Source organism: Acinonyx jubatus, chromosome D4, assembly GCF_027475565.1.
Source record: "Acinonyx jubatus isolate Ajub_Pintada_27869175 chromosome D4, VMU_Ajub_asm_v1.0, whole genome shotgun sequence".
NCBI lineage: Eukaryota > Metazoa > Chordata > Mammalia > Carnivora > Felidae > Acinonyx > Acinonyx jubatus.
The window spans coordinates 92,027,416-92,048,673 of record NC_069391.1 but is presented as its reverse complement, the minus strand read 5'-3'; the positions used below and the strand labels follow the sequence as shown (position 1 = coordinate 92,048,673).

The window sequence follows — 21,258 nt, the reverse complement described above, 5'->3', positions numbered from 1 at the left end:
AACACCCTGGTGAAGGTGACGGACACCTGGGTACAAGTGGTGGATGCACCCAGGTCACGGTAAATGAGGCCACTGTGTGAAAGTGCAGGCACGCCGGCCCTCAGGGGCAAAGAGGTTCCGGCGGGGCTAGAATTTTGCCTCAGCTGAAAACACCTGCCATGTTCTGAACAGCCGTGTCCCCCCCAAAATCCGTAATGGTGAAACCTAACCCCCAAGGTGATGGTGGTGGCAGGTGGGGCCTTTGGGGTGATCGGATCACAAGGATGGAGCCCAACATGGGACTAGTGACCTTGTAAAAGAGACCCCAGAGAGCCTGCCACGTGAGGACACAGCGAAAACAGGAAGCTGGTTCTCACCAGACACCGAATCTGCTGACGCCTTGACCTCAGATTTCCAGCCTCCCGAAGTCTGTGTGTGTATAAGCCACACGGTCTATACTCTGTTCTAGCGCCCGAACCAGGACACCGCCTCCGAGGAGATATCCCAGAGGCAGGCCCACGGGCCTGTGGCAGGTAAGGTCCTCCTGCTGTGCGCCACCCAAGACCTGTGAGGCCGCCACCCCCGAGGGCCCTGTGGTAGGGTTCCTTCCCCTGAGCAGGGGGCGGCCGGTACCTGTCACAGGCCTCAGGACCCGTGGTGAGCCGTGGTGGTCCAGGGCGCCCGTCCCCCAGCCCTGGCCAAGCAGGCTTCTCCTGACTGCTGACTTTCCCCTCCTGTCCGTGACCCGCCTAAGGCCTTGCCCCTGAGCCCGGGCTGTCTGGACCCCTCCCTGGCTACCAGCCTCGACAGGCCCTCCTCTATGACTGGACTCCATGCCGATGGCTGAGCTCTGCGGTGGCCCAACTGCCTGCCCCACTGGTCAAACCCTGAGAGGCCTCCCCCCTCCTAGGCTGAGGCTTGGGGGAACAGTGGGGCATCGATGCTGAGGTTCGGCACCTCCCCCCACCAGGCCCCTGCCCTGCCTACCCCCTGGGCGGTCAGTGCCAGCGACCTGGAATGGATGAAGTCCATCGGGGCACAGAAGGCCCCACACGTCACGCATTCCCCCGCTCCCCCTGCCCTGGCCACTCTAAGCCCTCACTGTTTGTCCCTGTATGCCCACCCCCGCACATCTACAAGCGCAACCGCTCATGGCCCGTGCGTCACACCTTGCACGTGCTGTGCCCACAGCTGGAACGCTCTTCCCGGAACCCCCTTGGGTTTAGCCTGAAGACGTGAGACGTTGCCTCATCTAGGAAGCCCTTCCAAATACTTCAGTGACGAGAGTAGGTCCTGATCCAGCCACGGTCATACTGGAGTGCTGCCCCCACCTCAAGAAGAGTGCAGGGGCTGGGACAGGCTGCCCCGGGGGCGGAGGATGTTCCCAGGATTTGAGAAGCAACAGGAGCGTGAGGGTAGTCGAGGAGAGTGAAATGAGGTGTGAGGAGGATGTGAGGAGGTGTCTGGAGAGTGGTGAGGTATGTTGAGGCGGGGGGAGGGTGTAAGGGAGTTGTGGTGAAAGGGCGTGTGATGGAGGCTGTTGGAGAGGTGTGAGAACAGTGTGAGGGGGTGAAAGGACAGTGTGGCGCAGGGTGCTAGTGAAGAAGGAGGTCTCCTGGTGGAGGGACTTTGGCCCCGGGTCCCCCTGCCTCGGGCGGATGTGGTTACGGGCCAGGGGAGGGCACAGGCTGGTGTTTGTGGAGCCGGAAACGCGGCTGCATCTTGCACAACCCAGCGCTCCCTCCGGGGAGAGGGCGGTGTTGACCCTGCAGGTGTCCGGGCGAAGGCGCTGACGCTGTGGGATCAGAGCGTTACTCCGGTCCGCCCGGGCCCGCGTTCTGCGATGGGCTGAGGGGTCCTGCTGACCCCGTGTCCTCCCAGCCCTCGGCTCGACCCCAGGCCCGACCAGGCCCCCGGATCAGCCTCCGGCCGGTTGGGCCCTACGGCCCGCTGTCACAAGGACGGGGGAGGGTCCCTCGGCGGTAGCCAGGTGGCGGCCAGGACCCTGAATCCTGTGCCGCCCGGAAGGGGAGGCCGGAGCCCCGTCTGCCCGCCGAGGGTCTGGGTGGGATCGGGTCGGGGCAGCTTCCTCGGCCCCCACACGGGTCTCCTTAAGTAAACGCTCGAGGGAGAGAAAAACCATCAAAACAGAGTGACCGGACCCAGAGGACACCTGTTCCTGGGAGAGGTGGAGGGGCGGGCCTGGCAGAGCTACCTCCTCGCGAGGGGACGCTGCCCAGGGATGACCCATCTGTCCCCTGTCACCTAGCCTCTGTCGACCACCTGCCAACCTGTCATCCTCGTCCATCCACCCATCGCCTCTCTCTCGGGCTGAGCACACGCTGCTCTGGCCCCCGCGGCCCCGCGCTCCTGCACCACGGGCCGTGCCCCTCCCCCCTCCAGGTCCCGAGAGGCCCCCTGCCTCCCACCTTCCCCAGTGTCTCTCCAAGGCTGCCCTCAGTCTCCACAAGCTCATCTCCTCCCCACCCCCGCCCCCTCACTCACTCGTGACCGGACCCGCCTGGCTCACCAGGACCAGTGAGGGAGGAGGTCTGCAGCAGACATTCACTGGGCACGAACTGTATGCCAGACATGGTGCCAAGGACACAGGCCACAGGTGGTGGCACCTGCTGGGAGAGCCAGGCCAGACCCGTGGCCCAGAAACAAGCAGAAGGGAAGGCGTACACGGGGGTCCCTCTCCTCCCCCAGTTCAAGCCTCTCTCTCGGATCCTCTCTCTCTCTCGGACTGGCCTGTAGGACCCTCCCTCTCTGGGGGCCGCCCTGGACTTGAGGCAGGCCCGGCCGGGGTGGGCAGGGCTCAGACGCGGGCCCGGGGGGACACTATGGATGGCGATGCCAGCCCGTGGCACCCAAGTTGGAGTGGACCCGAGCGGCCTCTGTGACAGTGACTGGCGGAGAGGGTCAGGAGGACCTGCAGGACGTGAGCCCCACCCTGGAGAGCGGCCACATGCCGAGGCCTGAGATGGGAGCGCATCTGGAGTGAAGGCCGGGGGGCCAGAGGGGCCGCCGAGGCTCGAGCCTGGGAGCCGGCGGGTGGGGAGGTGTGGGGTGCCGGGGACGGGGTGCTGGGGGGACCAGGGCACACAGACCCACCCACCACCCCTTGCTGTCCCCAGTGCCCCAGCACCTTCGGAGGCCAGCCCGGCTCGGTGACTGGGGCTCAGTCCAGTCATCTGGGGTTCACCCCTCTGGTGGTGCGCTGACGGACTTCCTGTCCTGGCCCAGGGAGGGGCTAGGCCATCTGCTGGCCACGTGCATGGTGCCACCCCACGTGACTACCAGCTAGTCCACACCGCAGGCCGCAGGCCACTCTGGGCAACCCCAGGGGCGTTGTGCAGGGCAGGACTAGGCCAGGGGAACATCCCGGGACACTGGAGATGGCCGGGGGAGAGGGGCAAGGGAGACAGAGGGGGTGCACCGGGTGGGCTGGCAGGAGGGCCAGGTTGCGTAGACAGGTCACAGACGTGAGCCTGACCTCCTGCTGCTTCTGGCAAAAGCCGCGTCAGTCAGCGCAGGTGAGCCGGGCTCCCGGCAGCAGGAGGAGTGAGCTAGCTACCCGCCCCCCCCGCCCCCCCCACAGGGCCATTCCCAAGTTTGTGACCTCAGCACCACCAGACCCCAGGGCTGCCTGCCCCTGCCCGGCGGGGCCCCATCAGCTCCTCTGCGAACACATGTCCACCCTCTGCCCACCTGCCCCTCATGCTTCTTCATGGATTTTGTCTCACACATGGATCAGGACACAGACATGCTCACGGGAGAAGAGGGCTGCCCCAGGGCCCCAGCTCCGAGGCCACCAGCCCTTCTCGACCTCGAGTCATCCACTTCCTCATGCTTTTTCCTGAGTAAAGCCCAGGACCGGACCACCAGCACTTCTGTTTATCGATCACTTTGTGCGAGCTGACCACAGTCACCTGAATATTTTTAGGGAGGGACCTGGGGCCGGAAAGTTTCCCACCTGGAGGACCAGGTGAGGGTCCTGTCACATCAAGGACACGAGGGGGTGCCGGTGTGGGTTGGGAAAGGGGACGAGGGGGCAGAGCGCGAGGGCTCAGGCCCTGGAGTTCGCAGGGGTGGACCGAGAGAACAGGGGACTCCAGCCAGCATGGGGACCCTCAGGACAGACGCCCTGGAGCCAACACTGGCGCTTCGGGGGTCTCTGTGGGTCGCGGCCCGCCCAGCACCAGCCCCCCTTCCCTCAGCCCCCTCGGCCTGATTGGCCAGCAGCACTGGGCACCCCACAGTGAGCCAGGTTGTAGGTGCAGAGAGGCTGCAGGAAATCTGAGAGCGCTGGAACTTTCCATGAGGCCAGGGCGTCACGGGCCCAGTGCCCTGAGGGCATATGGTGACACCTGGCTGTCCCTCCGACCCAAGGTCATCCTGCACACTGTCCTTCCAACCTCTTCAGAGGGTCCAGGTCTTGGCTTCTGACCCCAAAGCCACCAAAGTGGACGAGGGACCAGTGTCCCTCCTGCGGCACTGACACAGCCCCCCAAGCCAGTGGTCCTACACATGCCCCCGCCCCCGCGGGCCTGAGGGAGCACCTGGAGGCCCGGGCCTGAGCAGGGGAGTGCGTATGCAGGGTCCACTCTGCTGTGAAAAGTCTGTGGGATGGCTGGCAGCAGTGTAGACGAGAACACAGCGCACAGACCCATGGGCGGTGTAGATGAGAACATAGCACGCGGGCAGGTCTGCAGCATAGACAAGAGCGCAGCACACAGACACATCTGCAGTGTAGACTGCAGGGCCCAAGACAGGGGAGGAGGTGCATTAGCTTTATTGGTCACTGGTGCTTATAAAAGTGGGGGCTCTGCCCCGTCACTGCTGGTGGAAGGCATGGGCAGGGCCCGTGGCCCAGGGCACTTGAGGTCCAGAGTCCCGGGTCAGGAAGCACAGACGCCACAGGTCATCGGCATGGGGGGCTCGAGGCCAGATGCTTGTTGTGCTGGCAGAGGGTGGGGGTCTCCTTGTCCCTCTGGAAACGTCCTGAGGCCAACGCCGGCCGGGCCTCTCACCCCCATCCTTGGGCCGCTGTGTGTCCACGCCAGCCACGGCCCTTCCCCAGTTCGGCCTCCTGGGCCCGACTCCAGGGGCCCTGCGCTGGCCTGCAGGGGCCTAACCACTGGCGGCTCGTCCCAGGACACGGTCTAGCAGGCCCGCCCGGGCTCTTCCAGTTTCAGGAAGGGCCTCTCACAGGGACGTGGGCCTCAAGGGTGAAGTGGCTCCTGGGACCTGGGTGGCTGTGGCCAGGTGCGATCTGGGGGCATCTGCCGAGCAGGGAGAGGAGGGGTGTGAGGGCCACCCTGTCTGGAGGGGCCTCCAGCTCCATTCTTTTCAGCCCCTGTTGGCAACGTGTGTGCCATCCAGCCCACGAGCTTTGGAGCCACTACAACTCCAGAGCCAGAAGGGCCCAATTCTGCCTTGGGCAAGCCTCAGTTTCCCCTCCTGGGTCACTGTCAGGGCTTAAAGGGGGGCCTCAGAGAGCAGACCGGTGTGACCCTCTCTGGGCTGATGCTCAGGGAGGGCCAGGACTGTGTTTAATTACAATTAATAAACGGCCTGGTCATCACGCCATGAGCAAGAGAGCAGGCTGGCATCCAGAGGATTCTGGGGGAGATGGACTTAACACCAAGGCAGGGCCAGCAGGCAGGCAGTGAGCTGGGACTCCCATGGCTGGCCAGTGGGAAATGGACACTCCTAGCCAGGCCACGTGTGGGCCCTGCTCCCGGGTCCCACCTCAACGTCCGGCTGGCCCCCCTGGAAGTTTTCTTTCATGCGCCCAACACATAGGCAGTGTTCAGGCAGCCTGCTCTCCACTCAGCCGCGGTGCTGGACTGGTGGCTGTCTGTCAGCAGTGCCCACCCCTTCTCTGGGGCGGGCCTGACGAGCAACCTCTGGGCCCGAGGCCACACGTACCTGTGGTGTGCGCCCCGGCCAGGGCCCCACGTGCAGCACACATGACACACGCTGGGCCTGCTGACCCGCATTCGCCCTTGAGGCAGCCCCCAGACCCCAAAGAGTGCAGGGGCTTCTTTGCTGAGCATGGAACCAGGGTCCCCCGGCCATGGCAGCTCCTGCTCCTGGGTAGGGCAACCCTGGGTGGGTGCTCGCCTCCGAGCAAGGACAGGGGATGTGCCCGGGGACGGTGCACACGGCTGGAGGCGCCCCACAGGACCGACGTGGGTCATGAGGGTCTGCTCATGGGTCAGCGGGTGCCCGGGCGGCCTCGCGGTGGAGACGGACCCGCCCGGGGCCGGCAGGTGGACGGCCGCAGGCGGGTCCCTCCCTGGCTCACCTGAACCCCTACTGCCGGGGTGCTGCGTCCATCACGGGCTTCTGGACGCCAAAGGCAGTGATGAAGATGTTGACCACGACAATGATGAAGACTAGGCCGGTGGCCAGGTTGTTGAGGAAGTCCAGCTTGGCATGCTTCGCGGGGTTGTTGAGGTCGTACCTGACTGTGGGTGGAAGGGAGCCGACGCTGCACCTGGGCCTGCCGCCACGCTCGGACTGCTTTCCGGGCCTGTGGCCCTCAGCCCCGCAGCCCCTTCTCCAAGAACGGAAGCTCAGAGGTGTCCGTCTGGGAGCAGAAGAGACGGCCCGAGGCCCAGGTGTGGATTTGAGGGCACAACGCGCTGGCGCTGAACGCACCCAGGCAGGCGCCTTTCTGAGCACTGCGGGCAGTGGCCTAGTGACTGTCACGTGGGCCCAAAGCCCTGCCCTTACTCCCACTTCATGGATGAGGCAACTGAGGCCGGCGGGGGTCAGGTACCTGCCTGAGGTCACACAGCCAGCCGTGGAGGTGAGCCCTGACCCTCCCCCCCGGGGGAAGGACCACCAGCTAGTCGCCGTAGACCACATTCTCCCGCAGCCTCGCTCGGGTGGGTGGAGGGACAGAGACGGGGGGCCACCTCCTGACCGCATGGCTGAGTGGGGGCTGCCCCGGGGCCCTCCCCCGCCGGGGCCCCAGCCCAGGCTCACACCGAGGAAGATGAGCAGCACGCCCACGCCGATCTGCAGCACGAGGGAGATGGAGATGAGGACCACCAGGGGCACGAAGAAGGCGAAGCTGGGGCCCTGCTCGATGACGGCCTTCAGCTGGGACGCGTTGGCCATCAGCAGCGCGATGTCCAGCATGCTCTCCGCCGCGCTCTTCTTGTTGGCGTAATGGTTCACGTTAATGGGCCGGTTCCTGCCCCAGCGGGATGGCTGCGGGGAGGGGTTGGTCAGCCTGTGCCACACCCCCCCCCAACCGCCTGTGCCCTCCCCATCTGTGCCCCCCCCCCACTGCCTGTGCCCCCCCCTCCCCCCCGGGCAGGGGGTGGGGCTCCGTGAGGCCTGCAGGCGAGGCCCAGGGCCCCAGAGGGAAGGGCTCCTTGACAGATCAGAGTCCGGACAGGGCTGTGCAGCCCCTGTAAGACAAGCCCCTCTTCCCGAATCAAGTCCTCTAGGAGACCAAGCTGCAGCCTCAGCACATGTGCTGGTCTGGCCCCGGGTGGAGCCTCTGGCCCCCTGCCTGGCACAACCCCACCGGGGCCCCCGCCTGCCCTCCTCGGGCCTGGCCGGGCCGGGGGGTCAGGGCAGGAAGTGAAGTGTAAGCACCGGAACCCTGCTTGCTCCCCCAGCCACCTACCAAAGTGGGGTAGAGTCAAACTGAGCTGCTTCTTTAATTTTTATGTATTTACTTTTATTGTATTTTTTTTTTTTAAGTTTATTTATTTTGGGAGAGACAGAGCGGGACGGGGGCGAACACGAGTGGGGGAGGGGCAGAAAGAGAGGGAGAGAGAGAGACTCCCAAGCAGGCTCTGTACTGTCAGCGAAGATTCCGGCCTGCGGCTAGAATTGTGAACCGTGAGATCATGACCCGAGCTAAAAGCAAAGCATCAGGTGCCCAACCAACCAACTGAGCCACCCAGGCGCCCCGAATTTTTATTATCATTATTTTTAATTTGTTTAATGTTTGTTTTTGAGAGAGAAAGATAAAGAGACAGAGACAGACAGAGCACGAGCAGGGGAGGGGCAGAGAGAGAGGGAGACTCAGAATCCGAAGCAGGCTCCAGGCTCTGAGCTGTCAGCACAGAGCCCGACACGGGGCTCGAACTCAGGAACCATGAGATCATGACCTGAGCTCAAGTTGGACGCTTAACCGACTGAACCACCCAGACGCCCCCCCTAATTTTTATTTTTAAAAACAATTTTAAACCACTTTATAGAGTGTGATTGACATACAAAAAGCTGTACACAATTAGCGCAGACAACTTGGGGCCTCAGGAGTTAAGTGCACATGCACACACAGGACACCCTGGCGGCCCCCAGAAGCCTCCTCTTGCCCTTTCATTCATTACCAAGATCTGTGATGAGGCTTGTGACGCCTTCTGTCCAGGAGGTGCCTCTGCCTGAGAACATCGCTGGGCCTCAGGCCACTCCTGGAGCCCTCCATGCCCCGCCCAGGGGTCACCACCTGCAGGAAGCCCCTCTCTCCTGGGCACAGCTGCCCCTGGCTGGCCCCTCCCCAGCCCCCCAGGACGCACCCGCACCCCTCGGCCCTGAGCCACCAGGCCCTGCCACGCCTCCTGGGGCACAGGGGAGATCGCGTTTCGGAAGTCATGAAAGATGCAGGCTGGAGGCAGGCTGCCGGGGAGGGGCGAAAGCAGCATTCTCTGCCCCCTCTACCTTCTGCGGCTGGAAACTTCACCCTGGAAAATGCTGAACTACGGGGTGGGGGTGGGGCAGGGGCGGGGACGGGGCAGGGGTCGTTTTTGCCGTGTCTTACCTACTAAACTTAATCTCATCTAGAATAGTGTACCAGGAGGAAGGGAGAATGGGCGTGTGCAACAGCGGCAGTCAGGCAGCCCCTCCTTCCCTCAGCCCTGGAGGCTAAGTAGCAGAGGCACAGGGTTTAAAATTCCAGATCGGAGCACTGGGCCCTCAACCCAGCCCCGCTCGACCCTGCACTGCTGACTGTGGTGCTCCACACACAGCAGCCCCACCGGGGTCGCGGCTTGGCCTCTTCACGTGAGCCTCCAGCTGTGCCCACAGCTGTGGGGGGGCCAGCCCCAGGCCGCACACTCCCAGCCCACCGCCTAAGGGCCTGTGTGCCCGCAGCGGGCGGCTGGGCTGGCCACGCCTCATCACGTGTGCGCTGCTGCGAGGGGCTGGCGTCCCTCGCCTGTGGCGGGAATGTGCTCCTGTCACAAACCAGAAGTGCCAAAGCACCTTCCCTCAAGGCCACCGCAGTGCTGTCCTGGTCTCCAGTCCTGGAGAAAAGAGCTGGGCGCAGACCTTTGGAGGGGCTCCCACCTGCTGGGGGCAGGGTGGCCAGGTACATATACGCCCAAGAGCACACACCCGTAAGCACGTGTATGTGTACGCGTATATAAACACGTAAACACGCATGCACGTATAAACACGCACAAGCAGACCCACGTGAGCAAATACGCACACATGCATGTGGGCACATGCACATATTAACCTATAAACAGGCACACGCACACATGCACAGCCAGGCTGACTGTGCTGGCCTCTGGGCTGGAGGAAGAATTCCCTTTTATTCTGAGCCTTCCACAACCGTTCGAGCCCTTTACAGCCACACGCACACTCAAATACAGAATGACACGTCAGTGCCCCCAGCATGGGGACCCTGTGTCCCCGCTCTCCCCTGTCCTGGGTGCCCCCGCCCCGTCCTCACACTCACTGTGGGTAAACTGAGGCTAGCACAGGAAGCGCCTTATCCAAAGCAGAGACCAAGGGAGGGCTGCACTTTGACCCGTGTTCCCCTCAGGCCTGCAGAGGGGGCTGGGGCTGGGGCTGGGGCTGGGATCAGGGCCGGCTAGGTGGAGCTGTGCACTCACTCGGCCACTGTTCCGCACCCCCCACCCCCACGGCTCCAGTGGTGTGACCTTAGGACAGCCAGCACCCTCTGGGCCTCAGTCTCCGTGTGCGACCCCCTCTGGGCCTCAGTCTCTGTGTGTGCGACCCCCTCTGGGCCTCAGTCTCCCATGTGTGCGACCCCCTCTGGGCCTCAGTCTCCCATGTGTGCGACCCCCTCTGGGCCTCAGTCTCCCGTGTGTGCGACCCCCTCCGGGCCTCAGTCTCTGTGTGCGACCCCCTCCGGGCCTCAGTCTCCCGTGTGTGCAACCCCCTCTGGGCCTCAGTCTCCCGTGTGTGCGACCCCCTCCGGGCCTCAGTCTCCCGTGTGTGCGACCCCCTCTGGGCCTCAGTCTCCCGTGTGTGCGACCCCCTCTGGGCCTCAGTCTCCCGTGTGTGCGACCCCCTCTGGGCCTCAGTCTCCCGTGTGTGCGACCCCCTCTGGGCCTCAGTCTCCGTGTGTCTGACAGGGCCAGGAGCAGGCATCCTAAGGTTCTGGTGGATCTGGCCACTGCCTCAGAGCCCCAAGTGGCAAGCACGCCCCTCCTGGTGCAGGGCACTTCCTGCCCACGCGGCCATCTGCTTCCTGTTCAACCCGTGCAGGGATAAGGGGCGCCAGCCAGGAGGCCAGTCAAGCCCCGCTCACCACAGCCTGGCTGTGTGGCCTCGACAACGTGTTCCCTGTAGCTGGTCTCAGTCTCCCCATCTGTGTGCCCCGGGCTGCACTCTGGGAAGCTCCCCTCTAGTGGACAGGGAGCATCAACCCTCCAACCTGGCCCGTCTGCCCCAGAGAGCCCGCTGTCCCGGGCACAGTCTAGCGGGGCAGGGTGGGAAGGCCGCCGGAGCCCTCGGTCTGAACTGCCAGCCTGGCTGCCGGGAGCCACGCTGGGAACCTCCCACACAGACCTCTGCCCGTGACCTGAGTAGCGCAGGGAACAAACACCCTGGTTAATGTGTCCCCAGGGCCAGGAGGACTTCCCCTAAACCTCAACGGTGGTATCGGGAGCCGGGCGAAGCGGCAGGTGAGCTCTGGAGTTCTCCCCCTAAAATCCAGGAAGGAGCCTGGTGGGTTGGGAGCCAGAGCCCAGGAGGGAGGCCCGCCTTCTGTGGACAGAGGGCCTGGGGGTGTTCGCAGCTAGCCCAGGGCCACAGTGCTGTCCTCAGCCCGGACAGGGAGGGAATTGGGACGGATATGAGCCCAGATCTGCAGCGCCCAAGTGCCTGCTTCGGCCGTAGCTTCACGGAAACACTCCAGTCCAGCCCAGGCTCGGGTAGAGGAGCCGGCGTGCCCGCCCCAGCCTCCAGCTCCCCGGGGAGTTGAGGCCAGGCCTGGGAGGAGCCAGGGGTCTGGGTTGCTGACCGCCCCCCGTCCTGCCCTCCCCGACTGCTGCGTGGAAGTGTGGAACGGGAGCCCCTGCCCAGAACCCACCTTCATGTTTTCGGAAGAGACCAAGGCCCCCACCAAATCCATGGGGCGTCCATCGGCTGCCCTGTGAGGAGCTAGGGTAGGACTCCTGCTGGCACCTCTCCCCAAGACCCCTGAATCCCACACCAGGGTTCTGTGCCTCAGTTTCCTCATCTGCAAAATGGGCGATCAGACTGAATGAGGGGTGCAGAGGCCCTTTGGTCTGTGGGAGCCCAGCCAGCCAGGGCAGACGGCCTGCTAAATGAGCTGCACGGATTTGGAACAATAGATCCGAACAACAAGAGGAAGGACAAGCCCAGGAAATGGCCGTGTGCCCTGAGCAGGACCCAGGGGCCTGGCCCACCACAGCTCCTCTGCTTGGGCACAGTAGGTGCCGGTGGGAACGGGGCTCTGGAGTCCTTCCCTCTGGGGAGGGACCTGAGAACCGAGGTGGGTCTGGCAAGACCTGGAGTGTCCCTCATCTGACCCACCCATCTGGCCATGTGCCATCACTCATGCCTGGCATGGAGGCCACAAGGCCAGCACTGAGAGGTGTCTCGCTCTACGTCAGTGTTCCTGTCAGTGTCCCCACAGGAAGTCTCGGTGCGGGGTGGGGGGGGGGGGTTCCCACAGCAGCTGGGCCATGGGCTGGGCAGACCTGCTTCCTGTGGGCTCAGCACTGGCCGGCAGTGACCCTGAGGCCTTTTAGAACTTGGCCAAGACCCTGCCAGCCTCAGAATCTTTCCGGGAAAGCAGAAGTGAGGGAGAGAGCCCAGATGCAGCCCCCGGAGCCACGCCCCACCCCCCTGCTCCCCCCCTGCTGTGTCCTCCGCTGGCTGTGGCCCCAATGGCCACCACAAGGTCCAATGCAGCTGCCCCCAAGCCGAGAGACACCCCGGGCAGGACACAGCCGAGGGTCATTTTCACACAACATTCAGGTTTGCTACTCGTCCTGCCACCAGCCGCAGGTGAGAGAGACACCAGCTCTCTCCTGCAGGGGCCCCTGGGCAGCCTGGCCTCCGTGAGGGCCATGTGGGCACAGGCACGGGGTGAGGAGCACCTGCGGGGTCCATCTGCTCAGCGGTTGCACGGAGGGCTCTTCCCTGAGCCCGGCCACCCTGGGAAGCGAGTGACCCCATCCCACTTCCCACTAGAGGACACTCCAGCCCTCAGTGGGTGTCCTGAGGCTGACAGGGGCTTTTGGCCTGGGTCTCCCAGTCAGCACCCCCCGCCGCCAGGGCTGTGCTGGGGACACAGGACCAACCTAGCCCACCCACTCTGCCGTCCAGGGCTCCTGTTCCACTCGGTGCATCCAAAGACCCCAGGGGTTGCCCCTCTCGCCAGTGAGACTTCCTCACACAGGTGCGGGAGGCTCAGATTTGAGCAGGTGCTGTGAAGGAAAGGCTGTGCCTGTCCACAGGGGTCCTGCCACGGGGAAAGGCGCCACCCTGGAGTCATCACCAGCAGCGGGCAGGAACGTGGACACTGTGCCCAGGACATGCACGAGCCCATGTGGTCCTCACCACGATCTCTGATGAAAGACATTGCTACCATCCCACATCACAGAGGAGAAACTGAGACAGAGTAACGTCCCGCAGACACAACAAGGCAGGTCCTGAAGGTGGGAGGGCGAGGCAGAGGCTGGGGAGTGGTGCTACGTGGGTCTGGGCCGCAGGCACGGTGAGATCCTTCCAGGAGACACCCACACCCACACCCACACCGGCTCTCGGGGGCCATGGAAGGGCCTGACCTCCTGTCACACACGTCCTCCCCAGACTTGCTTGGGCCTTTCCCTTGCTGTTCTCTCTGCTTGGGATGTCCTTGCCCACATGGCAGACGGCCAAGCCGCACCACAGTCGGGTCCTGCAGCACGCAGCGCCAGCAGCCCCCTGTGCAGGAGCCCTCCTGACCCCCCTGCCCCCCACCCACACAGCAGGGCTCCAGGCTCTGGCCTTGGTTTCTCCGCCCGGGCTGGTCTCAGCACTGACGTAGCGGCTCAGTGATGATGGGGGAGGCATCTCCCACCTGACCTGCCTGGGCCTGGGGTTCACAGGACCCTGCCTGCCAAAGCTGAGGGGAGCAGAGAGAGGCTGGACTGGAAGGCGCAGCCACAGGTTGGGAGGTGAGCAGGATCCCTCCTTTCCAACTGGGGTGTGGGGGGGGGGGGGTCGGATTATTTCTCCCTTTCCAGACCGTGCACGGGAGGCCCTGAGAGGTGAGGCAGTCTCCCCGACTATGCACACCCACAGCTCTGAAGGGCTTACATGCCAGGGCAGGTCACTCAAGGACCTTCTCGGTCCTCAGTTTCCTCACCACCAACCCAGGGACAAACATCCTGTGCCACCCTAGGGCAGTCAGGCTTTCCTGAAGGGTCAGCACAGAGGCTGGGCCCCAGAAAGCCTCTGTCAAGAACAGACAAGGATGGAGAGAATGGAGAGGATTAGTGGGGTCACCAGCACACAGGGGGCCTGCCCTGCCATCGGGGTCTCACTCACCCCAATGTCCTCCCCCACCCCCAACCCGGCCTATTCCCCACAGCTGAGCCGCGCTGCCCCAGCCCGGTTCACATGGCTGGGAGACGGCCATCCCTGCCCCCATCGCCAGGGGGTCAGAAAGTGAAAGAATGTTCAAAGTCAACAAGTCACCAGAGAGCCATGCCCAGGACTGCATCACAAACAGAGGTGCTGGGGAAGTTCTGGGCCCAGGGAACAGGGCACGGACAGCCCCTCCCCCGCCCCCCACAGGACCCAGGGGCAGTGGGGGAGCCACCACTTGTAAAGTGAAGTCGGGACCACTGCCAGCGCCTGTCCCATGCCCACGGCCGTCCGAGGCCAGGAGTGCATGTTTTGCAGAGGCCGCGGTGGAGACAGGAGCGGAGCCACAGCGGCCTCAAGTTCCCCATCGGGGCACGCACTGGATAGTGCGGTGGCGGCGAACACAGCGGGTGACGTAACCGTCTGCCCGCTGCTGGCCCCGGGCCCGGAGGCTGGGATCCTGCGCGTCCGGGCGCGCACGAGCGGGAGGGGATGCGGGGGCCGAAGTTAGAGGCCGGCACGGGAGGCGGGGGAAGGTGGCGCCCAGGCCACCCCGCCGCGCGGCTCGGCGTACGCACCTGACGGCCCGCCCGGCGACCCCGCCGGCGTGGCCCTAGCCCCCGGACCGCACGTCGGCGGGGGGGGGCGCACGCGGAGCAGAGACCCCTGCACCCCGCAGTGCGGAAGCGGGCGCGCAGCCGGCCGGCGACCCCCGGTGCCCGGGGAGCAGCGGGCGCGGGGCCCAGAGAGGGCGGGCGCCGGCCAAGATCGCACAGCGGCGAGGGCGGGGCGGGGCTTACCGGGGCGTCCGGGGAGCCGGGCGAGCCCGGGCGCAGGTCGCCGTTGAGCTCGAACTCCTCGGTGCCCGATTCCATGGTGCGGCAGCCAGAGCCGCCTCGCTCGGGGCCTGAGCGCGGCCCGCGCCTGGGCCCCGGGGACCCCGCTGCGCTCCCGCCCTCGGCCCGCCCCCGGCCCGCCCCCGGCCCGCCCCGGACTCCGCCCCCAGACTCCGCCTCAGGACTCCGCCCCTCCGCCCAGCCGGGGCGGGCCCGCGGGACCCTGAGGACCCTCCTTCTCGCCGCGCGGGCGGGGGCGGGCCACGTCTGGCTCTGCCCACGTCTTGGACACTTTTAATCCACGAAATGAAGCCAAGAACCATCCTTCCCCGGGCCACTTCGCAAACTGCTGGGCGCGCCAGGAAGGCGAGCGCGTCGCTGCCAGGGAGTGGGGGTTCTCGGGCGCCCCACGCCCCCGGGGCCGACCCGCACACTCAGGAGGTGGGGGGCGGTGGGGGCAGCAGAGAGCCGCTTGGTGCAGCCCCCGCCCTGTTGGCGCAGCCTCCGTGTTCCCAGGCGGGAGACAGGTCCTCTGGTCTGGGGTGGCGCCCCGTGCCAGGGCGGGCCGCTGCGGGCGGCCAGAGCGCGTTGGCTCCCCCAGGCCTTGGCTCAGTCGGCCGCTGTTTCCCAGGGCGCCTGGCAAGACGCGGGCCGCTCCCAGGCGTCGGAAGCCAGGCGGGTGCGCAGGGGCCCGGAGGAGCCGGGCGTTACCTCCCGGGGCCACGGTGTCCTCGAGTCCTGACCCTGAGCCTGCTGCCAGGCCCAGCCGCTTTTACCACTCCCACTTCTCCCGTGGTGTCTGCCGATGTCTCCGCCAAAGCACCCTAGTGTCCGTGAGCAGGGCCACTGGCCCCCTTGACCCTCCCCGCGCCCCTGGCTGGGGTCCCTCCAGGCTGCCGGACTCTATAACCCTGAACCACCATAGCTGTGTGGGCTGGGGCAGGTGACTGGACCTCTCTGTTTCGGCTTCCCCATCCGTGGTCTGGGAATGGTCTTCTTAGGCCCTGTGGGCTGATTATCCGCCCCGCCCCACCCCACCCCCCCCAAGAAGGTAAGTAGCAGTGCCCCAGGTCAGGAAGCAGCGAGTTAAGTGGGTGAATTAGCTGGAGTTGGAGGCTTGTTCATTCATCAGGTCATCATGTATGCCCATCATGTATGACCGGGCCTACTGTATGCCCGGTCCTGTTCTAGACACAGAGCTGCGACAAGGTGGGGGGGGGGGGGGAGCAAGGTTTGTGGGACAGGCAGGAACCAGCCCCCAAAAGCCCTGCGTGGGGCCAGGTACGTGGCTTTTCTTACAGCCTCGGGGAGGTAGGCTCTCCCCCGCTTGCCTGATCGGGAAAACTGAGGAAGGGGGAGGGGGGAAGGCCGAGGAGGAGGAGCTCAGAACTTCTGGGGCCTTTGCAGGCCGTCTAAGCGGTAAACTGGATGCCCCCCCAGCAGGTCTGCGTGGCCAGCAGGAGGGCACCGTGGGTGTGGGAACCCAGTTCCTGGTTTGACCAGGATCCTCACCACACTCCAGGCTGAGACCTCCCCTCCCCCACCCCACGCCTCATCCCTGCTGGCAGAGGAGTTTTATAAGTGAAACCAAAGGCATGGAAAATGCAAGTCACCCAGGGGATTTATCAGAAAAAGGGATCTTCCACTAAACCCTGGTCTGGGCCTCCTGTTGACCTTTCTCTCCTCCCTTGTGTGGGGGAGTAGCAGGGCCAGCAGGGGGTAGCACTGCCCAGGTTGGGGGGGGGGGCAGCCATCCCAGGGGATGTCGGTCCTGCCCACTTACCCCATACCCAGGTCTGTGAAGGAGCTGCCGTTGGCCCAGTTCAAAGCTGAGGGAACTGAAGCCAGGACAGGTGGTCGGTGCCTCAGTCCTGCTTTGGGCCGCCCTGAGCTGAGCGGGGACTCTGCAGTGCCCCCCGGGGTCTGGGCAGGCCTGGGCACAGGGCCCCGTACAGCAACACACAGTTGTTCTCACAGAGCCCACACCTGACTATTGACAAGTGGCCAGAAATGCAGAATTTTAAATGTTAGCACCTTTCACACAGAATGGCAAAACTCCCACCCCAGGGGCCACGCTGGCTCCCGGAGGGGCCGGGGAGAGGGTGGCCAGGAGGGAGGGTCCTGAGGGTGCAGGGGAGGCTGGGAGGTGGGAAGAAGAGCTTCAGCCCCTTCCGCAGGTGAGAGGGTCTTGTCTTGGTGGGCCGTGTGGGGGCTGCGGGCGGGAAGGCTCCGGGGGCCCTGGGTCCCCCATCCTGGGCTTGTCTCTCCTGTGGGCCCCATGGCCGCTCAGAGCTGAGGTTCACCATTCCCTTGGTCCAGAAGGAGGATGTCAGGAAAGGTCCCCGTGGAACAATTCAGCACTTCACCTTCCGGGAGTCAAGGTCACAGCTCTCCCAGCAGGGTCTCGCCCTCCAGGCCCAACCCCCACCCCATTGTGTGGCCTCGAGAGGGACTTCCTGGACGGCTGTGTCATCCTCATTTGCCTATGAAGTGTCTGCTTCCCTGACTGCTCCCAGCACAGACCCAAAGGGGCCGGGCCATCTTGCTGTGTGTCCTCACTACCTGCTTTCAGATTCTCCTGCAGAGACCGGATGCTGAACTGAAGAGAGGGTCCGTGGGCAGAGGATCACGGGGAGTGTCCCAGGCTGGCCGTGCTCCCCCAGAGAGGCGCGGAGACGTGGCGGAGAGGCTGCACGTACAAGCAGCACACGTGTAGATACACCCGCACACTCAGTTAACCTGGCCCCACCGAGCTGCGTGACTAGGGAAACACTCCCCAGTCTGACAAACGGGGGCGCTGAAGGTGAAGCACCCCAGCCCATAGGACACCAAGGCCAGTGCCCAGTGTGGGAGGGCCCTGGAGCCCCCGTGGGCCCCTGTCACCTGGAGCAGGCCCCCGGAGGTGAGAGCTGAGCACAGGAGTGGGGCAGCCCTGGGGGCAGCTTCATGCCCCAGGCGGGCAGAGAGCAGACGCCTGAGCAACACCCCTCCTGGCCAGGAAGGACACAGGCCTCCCCGCCGAGAGGCCTGCACCCCAGCCACCGCACCCACCCTGGAGCCAGGGAGGAGCATCACCTGTGCCCCCGCATTACCGCGGGGAGGGCTCCACCCGCTGCCTCGGGCCTGGGAGGATGCGCCTCCAGACAAACCGTATTTTGTGGACCGGAGCCTTAGAAGGCCGCTGGCTCCTGGCCGGTCTCCCTCTCTGAGAGGCGTGGATCCCTGCCGGTGGTGTTTCCACATATGGAGGGCAGGAGCAGTGGGGGGAGAGGTGGCATGACCTGCCCAGGCCCCCCCAGCCCAGCGAGGCAGGCTTGCGCTCGGTCCGCCCGGGAGGCCCCGCCCCTCCCACCTCCAGCAGGGCCCGGCCCGCCCGCACACGCCCAGCGCCAGGCAGAGCCCGGGGGTGACAGACACGCCTTGGGAGCTGGTGGCCCATGCCCACTGGCCCCCCCTGGGGCACCATTACCTGGCGGCGGGTGGGCCGGGCTCTGTGCTCCGTCAGGTACTTTCGGGGACCACGGCTCCCACCAGATGGGTGCACGGGGCCAGGGGGTGGAGCAGGGCTGACCTTCCATTTCCAGAAGGACAGGGAAAGGAGGTCAGGCCTATGAGGAGGTGCTGTGCCACCGCCACACTTTATTTATTTGTAACTTTTTAAAAAGATTTTCCTTCAACATTTATTTATTTCTGAGAGAGAGTGCACGCGTGCGTGTGCTTGCATGGGTGGGGGAGGGGCACAGAAAGAGAGGGAGAGAGGATCCCAAGCAGGCTCCCCGCGCAGCTCCGCCCCACGAACTGCGAGATCACGACCTGACCGGAAATCGAGTCAGATGCTCAACCCGCCGAGCCCCCCAGGTGCCCCTTCTTCCCCACTCGAAAGACAGGAGCAGAGGAGCTTGCCAAGGTGGCACAGGCATGCCTGGGTCAAGGATGGCAACGGGCCAGGTGGTGTGAGCGGGACGCCCACGCAGGTGTGTGCACCACCTCCCACCGTCCCCCAGCGAGTCGTGACACGCCCAAGACCACCCAGTATGGCGCAGCTAGCCCTAGAGGGCCCCCAGCCCCAAAACAAAGTGAGCGCCCACCGTGAGGGAGACACTGAGTTGTGGCCCTCGGTGTTTTGGAATGCCTTGTAGCCATTTACAGAGCAAGTGGGTGGCAGGCTGGCTGGCCTGGAGGGACCCCGCCCGGTACCATGGAGAGAGAGCAGTGACAAGTGGCTTCTTCCTGAGGCCCGGACCCACCCGTCTGTCCTGCCCGTTTGTGCACTGGGTTCTCCCAGAGCAGGGTGGGGCTGACTCACTTGTCATCTCCAGGCATCTTTACCCAGCAAAGTCTTTGTCCTCAGCAGCCAGGGCAAAGGGGGCAGGGTCTGCGGTCACCCCCACCGGCAGTTCTTCCCTTCTGTCTCTGTCACAGACTCCTGATTTTTAGCTTAGCAAGTGGCCTCCCAGAATAGAAGCTGTGTTTCCCAGCCTCTCCTGCTGCTAGGTGTGCCTGTGTGGCTACATTCTAGCAGTGGAAGGGGACGTGCAACATCAGGGAAGAGACCTTAAACAGAGGGGTTTTATTTTTTATTTTTTTAATTTTATGGATTACTTCCTTTACTTTTTACTTCCTCTTTCCTGCTGGGTGGAATACAGTTGTAATGGCCAGAGCTCCAGCAGCCACACTGGCCCACGAGGAGAACTTGGGCCTGGGAGTCTTACACAGCGGAGCTAAAGACGGAAGAACCCATGGGGAGCCTGGGTGGCTCAGTCGGTTAAGCGTCCGACTTCGGCTCAGGTCATGATCTCGCGGTTCGTGGCTTCAAGCCCCGCATCGGGCTCTGTGCTGACAGCTCAGAGCCTGGAGCCTGTTTCAGATTCTGTGTCTCCCTCTCTCCCTCTGATGACCCTCCCCCGTTCACGCTCTGTCTCTCTCTGTCTCAAAAATAAATAAACGTTAAAAAAAAAAAAAAAAAAAAAAAAAAAAGACAGAAGCCTGTGTCCCCAGTGCTTGAAGTACAGGCCCTCCCTGGGCTGCCCACCTCAAGACTTCTTGAGTGTGAATAAGAAAAAAACAAATCTATCTTGTTTTGACGGTTCCATAATTTGGGGGCAGGGTGCTTGTGATACAGTTGATCTGGACCCTGGTTTTTAAATATGTGTTATGCTTTTCAATAATAAATAGATTTTCCTTTTTTTTAAAGTTTATTTATTTTGGGAGAGTGAGAGAGAGCAAGCGAGCAGGGAGGGGCAGAGAGAGAGGGAGAGAGAATTCCAAGCAGCCGTCAGCACAGAGCCTGACAAGAAGGTCCATCTCACCAACCGTGAGATCGTGACCTGAGCCAAAGTCAAGAGTCAGATGCTTAACTGACTGAGCCACCCAGGCGCCCCTAGATTTTCTTCTTTAAATGCGGAACATATAACAGGTTGAATTGCTTCCCCCTCCCCCCTCAATTCCATTTTGAAAATGTGTATCAGACCGTGTCATCGGCCAGCTTAACTCTCTCTGAAGTCTTCTTGAAAAAATCCTCACTCCTGGACCCTGAACACATGACCCCTGCATCCGCCCCTCCCTTCAGCCTCCCCAGTGCCCTTCTCTTTATTCCATGGACTCTGTACCTCAGGGCCTTTGCACTCTCCATTTTCCCTGTCTGAGGATCCTGTCCCCAGGCCTCCATGTTGGTGGCTCCTTCCTGTCACCTGATCACAGACCACCCTTCTGCAGTGGCCCCTGGCCCCCCTCACTCTAGCCCAGGGTCAGCTCCCGAAAGCGCCATGCTTGCTTACGCGCACGCTGTCTGCCCCCTCCCTGACGCAAAGCCCCAGGCACCGCTCGCCCTCAGCCCACACCCTATGCTGCCCAGGGCATGCCCTAGCCCTGTCTGCTTTGTCCAGCCTCCAGGCGTCTCTCATCCCGGCTAGCCCTGTCCAGCCCGTGCTCCGCAAACCACTAATGACAGAGCTGCTGGGCTCCAAATTCTCTGCCCTGACATTGACCGCTGACTCATACCAGGAAGCTAACGGGCCACAGGTGGTCGTGGGAGTGAGGGTGTGTGTCTGGAGCCCCGGCAGGGCAGGTGACCTGTGGTTTGGTGAAGAGACATTGCGGGCAGGTCAGGTCTAGGCTGGGTTCCTCCTTCCTCTCCAAAGGTCAGCTGCTGACCCTGGCCAGTCTGGTGGACTGGGCTGAACCGCAGGCCGAGAGGAGGCCCTCTGGGCGGGCAGTGGCTCCCGCTTAGTACACCAGGCCTGAGAGCTCTGCCCCTGGCGCAGGTGCTCAGAGAACAGGTGCTGAAGGCCCCGGGCGCGCACGCACCCACCCACACCCACAGCCTCCCTGCTGAGGGCCAGAGGCTTCTCATTCTCCAGGTCTGGGGGTCGCCTCCTCTGGGAAGACTGAGGGCAGCCCTGATCCTGCCCCTCCCAGGGACACTCCCCACACTGAGGCTCACGGCAGCTTCCCGGATGCTTCCCGCCCCTGCCTTTGGGTCCACGGGTCTGGCCAGGAGCCCACGGGTTGTGGCCCAGCGGAGGCACTGCCACCAAGGGGCCGAGGACGGCACTAGCAGGCGTTGCTGAGCCCCGGGCTGGGGGCTTGGTGCGTGCCCTGTCTCACTATGGGGTGCTGC

At 63.8% G+C, this 21,258-nt stretch overlaps 1 protein-coding gene across 2 annotated transcripts; it reads right to left on the bottom strand.

The window, feature by feature from the left end:
* Window positions 1-4,758: 4,758 nt before the first annotated feature.
* NINJ1 (ninjurin 1) lies at window positions 4,759-14,783 on the bottom strand. Of its 2 annotated transcripts, XM_027041259.2 has the most exons (4): window positions 14,604-14,778; window positions 6,981-7,206; window positions 6,293-6,455; window positions 4,759-5,264 (listed from the first exon to the last, which is right to left on the bottom strand). In XM_027041259.2, the coding sequence occupies exons 1-3, from the start codon at window positions 14,676-14,678 to the stop codon at window positions 6,301-6,303; spliced, it is 456 nt and encodes a 151-aa protein (XP_026897060.1). In that variant the 5' UTR covers window positions 14,679-14,778; the 3' UTR covers window positions 4,759-5,264; window positions 6,293-6,300. The 2 variants fall into 2 exon arrangements, with proteins under 2 accessions (XP_026897060.1, XP_026897061.1); XM_027041260.2 differs by lacking the exon at window positions 4,759-5,264 and having other exon boundaries at window positions 6,320-6,455; window positions 6,979-7,206; window positions 14,604-14,783.
* Between the last annotated feature and the right edge of the window lie 6,475 nt (window positions 14,784-21,258).